Below are 13,466 nucleotides of genomic sequence, written 5' to 3' on the forward strand. Positions count from 1 at the left end.
AGGGCAGCAGGGGCATTGGGTGATGCGGGCCTGGCTCTGCCTCTCTCACGGCCAGGGCCACGCCCCTTCAATCTCACCCCAGACTCTGGCCTCTTTCTCCTTGGGGGTCAAGGCCAGCCTGAGCCGGAGAGTGAGTTCCAAGCTAGCCCCGACTCTGCAGGGTAAGATGCGGGCTCATGTTTTCCCTCCCTCCACAAGCTCTTGTTTCTTTTCACGGCTAGAACTTTCTTTTTTCTTTTTTTAAAATTTATTTATAAAGTCTGACTCCGGAGCATTTTATTTTCTTTTCTTAAAATTTTATTTATTAGGGCTGGAGAGGTGGCTCAGTGGTTAAGAGCACTGCTTGTTCTTCCCAAGGACCCGGGTTCAATTCCCAGCACCCACATGGCAGCTCGCAACTGTCTGTAACTCCAAGATCTGACACCCTTACACCAATGTACATAGATTAAAGTTAAATAAAATAAATTAAAAAAAATTTTTTTAAATTTTATTTATTATTAGGTATACAGTACTCTGCTTGCATGTGCTCCTGCAGGCCAGAAGAAGGCATCAGATCCCATCACAGATGGTTGTGAACCACCATGTAGGTGCTGGGAATTGAACTCAGGACCTCTGGAAGCACAGCCAGTGCTCTTAACGACTGAGCCATCTCTTCAGCCCAGGGCTAGTACTTTCAAGTGAACATCCCTTCAGGATTTACTCAAGCTCTTGACCTGGCCAACACCCCTCATTGTGAAGCCCCTCCCCCTCCCCTGGTGCCCTACTATAGGACCCTTTCTTTTATTTTTTCTTTCTTTCTTCTTTTTTTAATTTTTAATTTTTATTTTATTTTATTTATTTATTTATTTTTGGTAGCGCAGCTCCTGCCCATGGCTTTGTTCCTACACCGTTGTGCCCCTCACATCAAGGGGAGTTCCGGGTTTTAACGTCCTTCAGTGACTCGCTGCCCCATCCTAATCCCACTGTTTGAGATGCGGTCCATCAGACCCAAAAATCACAGCCCCGGCCCAAACAACAAGACAAACTCACACAGCACTTAACTGCCTCTGTCCTCAGACAACCGTGACCTAGATCTCACCCTACCGACCTAGACTGCCTCACAGCTGCACCCGCCCTCCATCAGCTAATTAGTTCTTTACCTCTTAAGTTCTTCCTGCTTGACAGACACGCCCCTTGACACCTCCGCACTGCCGGCTCCACCCCTCCCTAGCCCTCCAACAGAGCATCCCTCTAGAGCCCCGTCCCCCCAACAGACACGCCCTTCCCTCCGCCTCCCTAACCCCCGCATTAGCCCCACCTCTTCCAAAAAGCCCCACCTTTCCAACGGGGCTCTACCCTCTCTAAAAGAGACCCCCCCTTCAACTGGGCCCCGCCCCCACCAAACCGAATAAGGGGGTCTCTTGCACACAACTGGGGCCCTACCTCACCCTCAGCCAGGACCCTGATTAGAATCCAGCCCTTACTCCCCGCCAGCTATCAAGAGAGACCCGCTCACCAGCTGCTCGCCCGACAGCACTTCCAGGAGCCGGGTGAGCACGAAGCCATCCCGAAGGTCTGCATACAGGTCCCCGATGTGGCAGCCCACGCGGGCGAGGTGCGAATTCACCCACTTGGTGAAGGTTTTCTTCTGCACAGCCTCTCGCTCGTCTGGAAGAAAACAAAGACGGAGAGCCCAGCCTTGCCAGGAGTTCGTCATCTGCTTCGAGCGTCCCTCCATCGCCCGCCATCGCCCTCCGATCTTCTACTGGCCCAAGATTTGCCCTGGGTACCTCCTCCTGCCTGGATGCCTCCCTCTACCGCTATGTGCCTAGTGATGACACAACCTGTGTTTTACAGTTTTCCTAAGATACCATTCCCATGGGAAACCTTCCTAGCTTGCTGTCCTAACTGACTTCATTCATGCATGCATTTGGTTGGTTGATTGGTTGTTGTTGGTTTTTTTTCAAGATAGGATTTCTCCATGTAGCCTTGACTATCCTGAACTAGCTCTGTAGACCAGGGAGGCCTCGAACTCACAGAGGTCCACCTGCCCCTGCCTCCCGGGATTAAAGGCACGTGCCACCACACCCAGCTGAAAGATTTGATGGGCATCATAGTGGCGTAGAGCTCTGATTAGTAAGTGAGGCCCTTACACACACACACGGACACTGGGGGAACGGGGCTGAGGGTTAAGGATGAGGGGGTTCAAGAAGAGAGCTGCAGTCTAGGGCTTTCATTGGCTCTGTAATGGAGAGGGCAAGAAGGTCAGAGGCTCCTCGGCGAGACTGGGGAAGGGACCTAGGAGAGCGAGCAAGGATAAGGCTGGACCAAAGCAGAAGCTGTCAGAGCCAGGGGGAGGAGATGAATTGGGGGCTTGCTTGGGGGTAAAGATAAGGTGCCAGTGGGCGGAGACTTAGCTGGGGGGGGGGGTGGTAGCGTGCTTGCCAGGTCCATGTGAAGAAGAAGGGATAAAATGTCACCTGACTGCTGTGGGAGGTGGAGGGGGGAGCACAGGGGACACCGTGTAGCCCCTGGAGACAGGCATGTCCAAAGCCACCCCTGCACAGACACAGCTCCCAAGTGTGCAGCCCCTGGAGACAGGCATGTCCAAGGCCAGCCCTGCACAGACACAGCTCCCAAGTGTGCAGCCCCTGGAGACAGGCATGTCCAAAGCCACCCCTGCACAGACACAGCTCCCAAGTGTGCAGCCCCTGGAGACAGGCATGTCCAAGGCCACCCCTGCACAGACACAGCTCCCAAGTGTGCAGCCCCTGGAGACAGGCATGTCCAAAGCCACCCCTGCACAGACACAGCTCCCAAGTGCCTGCATGAGCAGAGGGAGAAAGTCCACTTTACACTTTGCTTGCTCTCAGAGAAATCTTTAAGGATGTATCCATCTGTGAGGCGTGCATGTGCGTGAGTGTGTGTGTGTGTGCCTGTGTGCGCGCACACACATGTGTGTGCGTGGGGGGATGTGCACACGTGCGCATGTGTGTGCATGTGGGGGGGTTGTGTGCATGTGTGCGTGGTGGGTACATGTGCGTGGGTGTGTGCATGTGTGTGTATGTGCGTGTGGGGTGTACATGTGTGCGTGCGTGTGTGTGCATGTATGTGGGGGTATGCATGTGTGTGTGGTAGTGTGTACATGTGGGGTGTGTGGGTGTGTGCATGTGTGTGTATGTGGGGGTGTACATGTGTGCGTGCGTGTGTGTGCATGTATGTGGGGGTATGCATGTGTGTGTGGTGGTGTGTACATGTGTGTGCATGGGGGGATGTGCACACGTGCGCATGTGTGTGCATGTGTGTGGGGGTTGTGTGCATGTGTGCGTGGTGGGTACATGTGTGTGGGTGTGTGCATGTGTGTGTGTGTGTGGGTGTGTGTATATGTGTGCATGCATGCGTGTGCATGTATGTGGGGGTATGCATGTGTGTGTGGTGGTGTGTACATGTGGGGTGTGGGGGGATGTGCACATGTGCTCATGTGTGTGCATGTGGGGGGGTTGTGTGCATGTGTGTGTGGTGGGTACATGTGCATGGGTGGGGTGTGTGGGTGTGTGCGTGTGTGTGTATGTGTGTGGGGGTGTACATGTGTGCGTGCGTGTGTGTGCATGTATGTGGGGGTATGCATGTGTGTGGTGGTGTGTACATGTGGGCTGTGGGGGTGTGTGCATGTGTGTGTGTGATGTGATTCTAGCTAGCTATTTCCCTCCTTACTTTTTGTTTGTTTGGTTTTGGGTTTGGTTTGGTTTTTGGTTTCTCGAGACCGGCTTTCTCTTTGTCCTGGACTCACTTTGTAGACCAGGCTGGCCTTGAATGCACATCAGTCTGACTGCCTCTGCCCCCGTGAGTGCTGGGATTACAGACATGCGCTTCCCTCCCTACTTTAAATACTTTTAAACATGTGTTTATTGAATGGAGCACATACTACGGCTCAGAGAACAGCTTCCTTCCACCGTGTGGGTCTGGGGAACCCAAACCAAGCCGTGTGGCTTGATAGCAAGCACCATTACCCACTGAGCATTTCTCCACCCTTTCCTTGCCTCTCCTTCCCTCCATCCTTCTTCGTCCTTTTGTTGGGAGGGAGGGAAACATGAGCGCGGAATCACACCGCACGCGCGAGCGCGCGCGCACACACACACACACACACACACACACACACACGCATGCGCACATCACAGATGGATAGATCCTGCCTATCAGGTCAGAAGATAATCAGTGCGACTCAGCCCTTTCCCTCCACCACATGGGATTTGAAGTCAGGGTTACACCACATACCTGACCACTGAGCCATCTCTCTGTAGCGTCTCGTAATGTGAGACACGCTTCAAGTGTCTTACATTTACTGATTTATTAGTTTATTGACATAGGGTCTTACTTCATAGGACAGGCTGGCCTTGAACTCCCCATCGCCCTGCCTGCCTCAGTCTCTCCAGACCAGCATGGGCAGCTTAAAACTAAAAAGTTTAAAAGTTTGAATTTCCAGGCTATACCAGAACTCAGGATGCAGGGAAAGATGGATCAGAAGTTCAGAAGTTCAAGGCCAGAGTCGGCTGTGTAGGACAGTCCCAGCCTCAATCCGCCACTCCAACACAACACAACGAGACAGAACACACAGTGGCCTGGCTGTGCTGGCGCACATCTTTAATCCCAGCAGTCAGGAGTAGACACAGGCAGATCTCTGTGAGTTCGAGGCCAGCCTGTTCTACAGAGCGAATTCCAGGACAGCCAAGGCTACACAGGCCAGTCTCAAAACAAACAAACATAAGCTGGGTGTACTGGCACACGTCTATCATCCCAGCACTCAGGATGGCAGAGGCAGCAGGAATTCTATGAGTTCAAGGCCAGCCTGGTATACAGAGTGAGTTCCAGGACAGCCAGGGATAGATACAGAGACCCTGTTTCAAAACAAGCAAACAAACAAACAAAACAAGTAAAATAAATGAAGTCACTAAGTAGAATAGGAAAATAATATGATACACTGAAATGTACATTATAATGTAATTATTATTTCTGGAATTTTCTTTTTTTAAAGATTTATTTATTTATTTTTAAAAAGATGTATTTATTTATTATGTATACAGTGTTCTGCCTGCATGTACACCTGCAGGACAGAAGAGGGCGCCAGATCACATTATAGATGTTTGTGAGCCACCATGTGATTGTCAGGAATTGAACTCAGGACCTCTGGAAGCACAGTCGGTGCCCTTAACTGCTGAGCCATCTCTCCAGCCCTGTAGTATTTGGTTTTCTGAGATAGGGTCTCACTGTAAGGCCCAGGCTGCCCTTTGAATCCTCTTGCCTTGCTTTCCAAGTGCCCTCTGCTCATTAGAAATGCAGATATTGGGGCTGGAGAGACGGCTCAGAGGTTAAGGGCACTGACTGCTCTTCCAAAGGTCCTGAGTTCAATTCCCAGCAACCACATGGTGGCTCACAGCCATCTATAGTGAGATCTGGCGCCCTCTGCTGGTCTACAGGGGTACATGCAGACATGCATGTCTGTTCCATCTTTTTAACTTCTGGTGGATCTGTATTTTATAACTAAAAGTCAGAGACAGACAGACAGACAAAGAGAATTACATCTTGGGTTTTTTCGGGGCAAGGTGGTTGAAACAGGGTCTCTCTGTGTAGTCTTTGCTGCCCTGGACTTGCTTTGTAGACCAGGCTGGCCTTGAACTCACAGCAATCCACCTGCCTCTGTCTCCTGAGTGCTGGGTTTAAAGGCGTGCGCCATCACACCTGGCTACATCTTGGTTTTTCTATTCCTTTCCCAACTCCCAACTCCTACAAGCTAGAAAGCCATGGGCCAGAGAGCATATGACAGAAAGAAATTCACTGAGTGCCTTCTTGGGGTCTTCCTGGCAAGGGCTGCTCACCTCAGAACTTTCCAGAAGGGAAGAGCAAGCTTCAGAACCCTTTCCACCATGTGCAGTTGGCTCTAGTTGTTACAGCAGCTTAGCACATACAGTGACATCCCCAAATAACAGTAGTCACAATGTTAAGTTTCTCATCAGTTAAGAAATAATAAAATAGCTGGGCGTGGTGGCGCACGCCTTTAATCCCAGCACTCGGAGGCAGAGGCAGGAGGATTGCTGTGAGTTCGAGGCCAGCCTGGTCTTCAAAGTGAGCCCAAGACAGGAAGACTACACACAGAGAGACCTTGTCTTGAAAAAAAAAAAAGAAAGAAAAAGAAAAGAAACAAAGAAATAGCAAAAATGTATCTACAATCTATTTCCTTTTTACACCATATGAACTTGCCAATAATTACCTTTTATCCTAAAACACATTTTCTTTCTTTCTTTCTTTCTTTCTTTCTTTCTTTCTTTCTGTCTTTCTTTCTGTTTATTTTTGAAAGATTTATTTATTTTATATGAGTGCTCTATCCATATGTACACCTGCAGGCCAGAAGAGGGCACCAGATCTCATTATAGATGGTTGTGAGCCACCACGTGGTAGTTGAGAACTGAACTCAGAACCTCTGGAAGGACAGTGCTCTTAACCACTGAGCCACCTCTCCAGCCTCTAAAACACATTTTCTTTTTCTTTTAATGGCACTGGAGATTAAATTTAAGGCCTTCAACCTGCGAAGCAAGTGTTCTATCACTGAACTATGCCTGCAACCCCTCACTGGGGGATTCTAGGCAGGGGCTCTACCACTGAGTAATACTCCTGCCTTCCTTTTATTTTTTATTTAGAAACAGTCACGATAAGTTGTACACGTTGAATTTGAACTAATTTTGCCACCTAGGCCAGCTTTGGACCTTCTTTTTTCTTTTTCTTTCTTTCTTTCTTTTTTTTGGGGGGGGGGTGGGGTTTCAAGACCGGGTTTCTCTGTGTAGCTGTGGCTGTCCTGGACTCGCTTTGTAGACCAGGCTGGCCTCAAACTCACAGCAATCCACCTGCCTCTGCCTCCCGTGTGCTGGGATTAAAGGCGAGCTCCACCACACCTGGCCCTAAAAGGTTTTTTAAAAATAAGATATTAACAGTTGGACAACTCTTGTGAGCCCACCCCGTGCCTGCAGCATCTCTCTGGCTCTTACACCTCCAGGCTTCAAATCTTCTATGTTGAAGGGTTGGGAAGGAGTACAGTCAGAAAGTATTTGCTACACACACACACATACACACATATGCAGGCACACATGCACATACATGCACACACGCACCTGCATACACACATCCATGCACTCACACGCACACACATACGCATGTAGACACGCACAATATATGCACGCACATGCACACATGCGCACATGTACACATGCACAATGCATGCACACATGGACATGCACACACACATCAGTGCATGCACACAAGCGTACATGCACACATGCATGCACACACGCACATGCACACACACACATCCATGCAGGCACACACGCATACATGCACACACATCCATGCATGCACACACGCACATGCACACATCCATGCATGCACACACGCACATGCACACACACACATCCATGCACGTACACAAGCATACATGCACACACGCACATGCACACACACATCCATGCGTGCACACATGCACATGCACACACACATCCACGCATGCACACATGCACATGCATGCACACACACACATCCATGCATGCACACACGCACATGCACACACACATCCATGCACGTACACACGCATACATGCACACACGCACATGCACACACACATCCATGCGTGCACACATGCACATGCACAACACATCCATGCATGCACACATGCACATGCATGCACACACACATCCATGCATGCACACATGCACATGCACACACACATCCATGCATGCACACACGCACATGCACACACACATCCATGCGTGCACACATGCACATGCACACACACATCCATGCATGCACACATGCACATGCATGCACACACACATCCATGCATGCACACACGCACATGCACACACACATCCATGCACGTACACACGCATACATGCACACACGCACATGCACACACACATCCATGCATGCACACACGCACATGCACACACACATCCATGCATGCACACACGCACATGCACACACACATCCATGCGTGCACACACGCACATGCACACACACATCCATGCATGCACACATGCACAGGGGCCCGGATTTGATGCATGGGAATCCTTGTTTATAAGTCAGGCCCTCATTTGGGAGGCAGAGGCAGGCAGATCTCTGTGTACAAATAAATCGAAGTAGATCTGTGCTGGGATTAAAATGTGCGCCTAGGGCTGGAGAGATGGCTCAGAGGTTAAGGGCCACTGTCTGCTCCTCCAGAGGTCCTGAGTTCAATTCCCAGCAACCACATGGTGGCTCACAGCCATCTATAGTGAGATCTGGCGCCCTCTTCTGGCCTGCAGATGTACATGCAGGCAGAGCACTGTATATGTAATAATAAATAAATCTTAAAAAAAAAAGAAGAAGAAGAAGAAGGTGGAAGGATAGCCTTAAAAAAAGAAAAAAATGTGCGTCCAGTCTTTCACATAGTCGTGATGGGAATGGAAAATGATTTTTTAAAAGAAAGCAAAAAACAAACAAACAAAAAACCGCAAGGGGGCCATTTCCACTAAATCAGACACACAACAGTGTCGCTCGACTGAAATGTCTCTGAATTGTTTTGAACACTTGGTCCCAGTTAGTGTTTTTCTTTTTTTTTTTCCCTCTCCTTTCTTCCTTTTGTGTGTGTGTGTGTGTGTGTATGTGTGCGCGTGTGTGGTTTGTTTGGTGTGTGTGTGGGTGTGTTTTGTTTGTTTGGCGTGTGTGTGTGTGTGCATGTGTGTGTTTTGTTTGGTGTGTGTGTTTTGTTTGTTTGGCGTGTGTGCGCGGGCGCGCGTGTGTGTGTGTGTGTGTGTGTGTGTGTGTGTGTGTGCGCACATGTCTCTGTGTGTGTGTGTTGTTTTGTTTTTGGTAGTCATCCTCTTTTGAGGGCTGGTGGAAATAGGCCATTATGGGTGGAATGGAAGGTTACTATCCCCTGTTTACCTCTTCCTCTGTTTCTGATCTACCAGGACGGAATGAACCCCTGCCACACACTCCACCGCAGTTTCCCTACCCACTCTGAACTAAAACTGTGAAAAGTGTGAGTGCTCCTGAGTTACCTGTATTGGATGTTGTGGGCACAGCAACACAAAAGTAGGTAACGCACACACTATGTGATTCTACACGTTCACTCCCAGCACTGTGGACCGGCCACCCAGAAATGTGTATGCCCCACCCAAAACTGTGCTAGAAGCTGCCAGAATCACCATCTGTAACATTCCCGACCTGAAGCAACTCAAAAGTGCAACAACGGGTGAGCAGATAGACTGCGGTATGTCCACCTGGTGGAATATTATATATCAAGGAAAAAGAAATTGCCTGGGAATACACACAAAAGAATGAAACCAACCAACAGCTCCTGTGATGGCTCAGTGGGTAAAGACGCTTGCTTGAGCGAGTCTGGTGCCGTGTGTTCAATCCCTGGCATCCAGGTAAAAAGTGGAAGGGGAGACTTGACTCCACAGAGTTCGCCGCTGACGTCCACGTGTCATGTATGCCATGGAAAGCACAGCTACCCATGTACCACACACACACACACACACACACACACACACACACACACACACACACACACACACATACAGGAAAACCAACAGGAAACAGTGGCCGGAGAGACAGCTCGGTGGGTAAGAGCATTCACTATACAATCATTAGGACCCGAGTTTGTGTGCTAGCATGCTCATAAGGAGCCAGGTCTCCCATGCAGGCCTGTAACCTCAGCTCTGAGGTGACCAGAAAGGCAGGATTACCAGGGCTTCTGACTGCAAGTCTAGCTCAGGAAAATTAAAATCTCAAGGTCAAGGAAACACTCTTCTCTCAAAAGAACAGGTGTAGGACAGTAGATGAGGATGTTCAAGCGCCATCTTCTGGTCCCTGCAGGTACTGCATGCACACTGTGCGCAGACATAATTGCAAACAAAACATGCAATGACTGAGCCTAGTGTGGTGGCGCACGCCTTTAATCCCAGCACTTGGGAGGCGGAGGCAGGTGGATCACTGTGAGTTTGAGGCCAGCTTGGTTTGCAAAAGGGAATCCAGGATAGCTAAGCCGACCCAGAGAAACAGACAGCGAGAAGAGAGAGAGAGAGAGAGAGAGAGAGAGAGAGAGAGAGAGAGGAGAGAGAGAGAGGGAGAGAGAGAGGGAGAGAGAGAGAGAGAAGAGCCGAAGAGCCCATAGTTCTGGAATTGTACATTTTGAAAGTTGTGCAGCCCCACTGCCTCGCCCAGCAGTCCCAAGTCCCATCCCCTTAATTCAATTAAAACAAATTAGAACTAAGTAGAATTCAAGGCTATTTTTCAAGAAGCACTGGCCACACTTGGAGTGTTCACTAGCTACATATAGGAGCAGTGACCCCGTCAGACACCTCAGACACAGAACTGTCGCATTTCAGTGGTCAAAGAACTCAAGTGCTGGGATCAACTCTTCCAGGCAGACCCCTGGCCATCAACATTCCCCCGAGGCGCCCCACACATACACATCGCCCTACGTCCTGCCAACCCTCCCAGAACTCTTTTCCAGGTACCTGCTAAGGCCTTGATCCGAGAGCACTCAAAGAGTGAAGCAGCCGCGTTGGCCGCTGCCGGAGCCTCGCGATCCCAGCCCCTGTCAGGGCTCTCCCAGCGGGCTGCAGGGTTGTTGTTGTTGTTGGAAGCTGCTGGGCCGTCCATGTTGTCCACCTCCCCTGGGACTTGTGCCATCGGGGAAGGCAGAGCCTGGGACAGAGGACAGAAAGGTTAGTCCAGAAAATGGACTGAGCTCAGAGGACCCACTTCTCACCCCACCTTTTGGTTTTTCGAGACAGGGTTTCTCTGTGTAGCCTTGGCTGTCCTAGACTCACTTTGAAGACCAGGCTGGCCTCGAACTCACAGTGATCCACCTGCCTCTGCCTCCCGAAAGCTGGGTTCAAAGGCGTGCGCCACCACTGCCCAGCTGAGGACCAGCTTCTTACAATGAGTGCCCATGCATTCCGTTCCCTGTCTCAAACTGTCTCTGTCTTTCACATAAAAAAAAAAAAAAAAAACCATAATAATAACAACATAAATAGATAGACACACATACACACAGACAGACAGGGGCTGGAGAGATGGCTCAGAGGTTAAGGGCACTATCTGTTCTTCCAGAGGTCCTGAGTTCAATTCCCAGCAACCACATGGTGGCTCACAACCATCTATAGTGAGATCTGGCGCCCTCTTCTGGCCTGCTGGTGTTAAGTGCAGGCAGAACATTGCATGTGTAATAAATAAATCTTTGAAAATAGATAAATAAAATAGAAAAGTCATCTGGGGGTGGTGGCGCTCGGCTTTAATCACAGCACTCAGGAAGCAGACGCAGGAGGATCTCTGTGAGTTCGAGGACAGCCTGGTCTACAAAGTGAGTCCAGGACAGCCTGGGCTACACAGAGAAACCCTGTCTTGAAAAAACAAAAAGGAGGAAGAGGAGGAGGAGAAGAAGAAGGAAGGAAGAGAAAAGTCACTTGTGAAATTGTGATGGGCAGGAGGCTGAGGCAGGGAGCTCAGGAGTCCCAGACTAGCCTAGCCTGGGCTACATAGCTACATTTTGTCTCAAACAATCAAATAGTAGGGGCTGGGAAGAGAGCTGGATAAGTAATGTGCTTTACACAGAAGCATAATGATCTCAATTCAATTCTCAGAACCCACAGGCAAACCCAGGCACAGCGTGATACACGCTTGCAATCCCAGCACCAGGGAAGTGGAGAGCAGGAGATCCCTGGGGCTTACTGGCCAGCCAGCCTGGCCTTACTGGTGAGCTTCGGGCCAAGGAAAGGACCTGCCTCGAAGGCAAGATGTATATATCACCTGAACTACGACACCCAAGGCTGATCTCTAGCCTTCGAAGGCATCTGTACACATGTGCATCTACACACACACACGTGCACACACACGTGCACACACGCACGCACACACATGCATGCACACACGTGCACACACACGCACACACATACATATACATACACAGACGCACATGCACGTACACACACACATGCACACACGTGCACACACACACACATACATACACAGACGCATATGCATGCACGTACACACACATGCACATGCATGCACACACAGGCACCCCCCCCACATATATACACACATACACATCTGCACACACATGTGCGTGCACACACACACACACACACTATCTAATAATAGTAACAATAATAGTAATCAACCAGACCGGGCATGATGTCACACTCCTCTAATCCCAGCCACTCAGAAAGCAGAAGCAAGCAGATCTCTGTGAGTTTGAGGCCAGCCTGACCCACATAGCAAATTTCAGGCCAACCACAGTGAGACCTGGTCTTAACATCGTCATCGTCGTCATCGTCATCTTCTTCGACTGTCCGTAAAATGCCTACAGTACAAACATGAGTCCCTGAGTTCAGATCCCCGGCACCCATGTGAAAAGTGGGGCACAGTGGTATACATCTGTCATCCTAGCTAGTAATGAACGCTGCAGAGACGTGGGGACCATGGGAGCTCACTGGCCAACCAGTCTAGCAAGCCAGTGAGGCCGAGCTCATTGAGAGACTCTGTCTTTAAAAATAAATAAGGTAGCTGGGCATGGCTGGGCACGCCTGTAATCCCAGCACTCTGGAAGACAGATCTCTGTGAGTTGAAGACCAGCCTGGTCTACAAAGGGAGTCCAGGACAGCCAAGGCTACGCAGAGAAACCTTCTCTCAAAAAAAAAAAACAAAAAAAGAAAAAAGAAAGAAAGAAAGAGAAAGGGACAAAGAAAGAGAAAAGAATAAAGCTAGAGAGAGAACTTAGTGGTTAACACTTATTGCTTTTGTAGGTTCAGTTCCCAGCACCCACATGGTGGTTCACAACTGTCTGTTATTTCAGTTCCAGGGGATCTGGCCTCTGTGAGCCCCTGCACACACATGGTTCACACAAACTCAAGCAAGCAGATTCACATAACATAAATAAAACAAGTAATAGATCATTAAATACTGTTACTGAATAACGAATAAACCTTTTCTTCTTTGGTTTATTGACACAATGTTTCTCTGTGTAGCCTTGGCCGTCCTGGACTCACTTTGTAGACCAGGCTGACCTCGAACTCACAACAATCCACCTGCCTCTGCCTCCCCAGTGCTGGGATTAAAGTCGTGGGCCACCACTACCGGCCGGCTCTGACCCTGGCTTCTAACATGGGACCTGCTTTGACCAGCAGAGTTGAGTGGGAAATACTGGCTGGCCAATTCTGAGCCTTAGACGCTGGAGCGTGCTTGAACCAACCCTAATGCTAGGCTAGAGTAGGTCCGGGGCCATAAGCTCTCCAGCTTCGACCAGCCACAGCGGCCAATGATGACCCCATATCACTATGACACCCCCTGAAACTTGAGTATGCCGGCTGAGGCCTGAGGAACCAAGCCTAAAGTATTAAGCCCTTGACTTCACAGCTAAATAAGTGCCTAGGGCTCTGAGACAATGCCTTGGG

General features: G+C 49.6%; 1 protein-coding gene across 1 annotated transcript in view; it reads right to left on the minus strand.

The window, feature by feature from the left end:
* Sptbn4 (spectrin beta, non-erythrocytic 4) overlaps positions 1–10,715 on the minus strand; it is a 48,286-nt gene extending 37,571 nt beyond the window's left edge. Inside the window, 2 exon segments of the mRNA XM_051162033.1 lie at positions 1,496–1,647; positions 10,527–10,715. Coding sequence (XP_051017990.1) covers positions 1,496–1,647; positions 10,527–10,701 — 327 coding nt within the window. The 5' untranslated portion in view covers positions 10,702–10,715.
* Between the last annotated feature and the right edge of the window lie 2,751 nt (positions 10,716–13,466).

This window comes from Acomys russatus, chromosome 19, assembly GCF_903995435.1.
Source record: "Acomys russatus chromosome 19, mAcoRus1.1, whole genome shotgun sequence".
Lineage (NCBI taxonomy): Eukaryota > Metazoa > Chordata > Mammalia > Rodentia > Muridae > Acomys > Acomys russatus.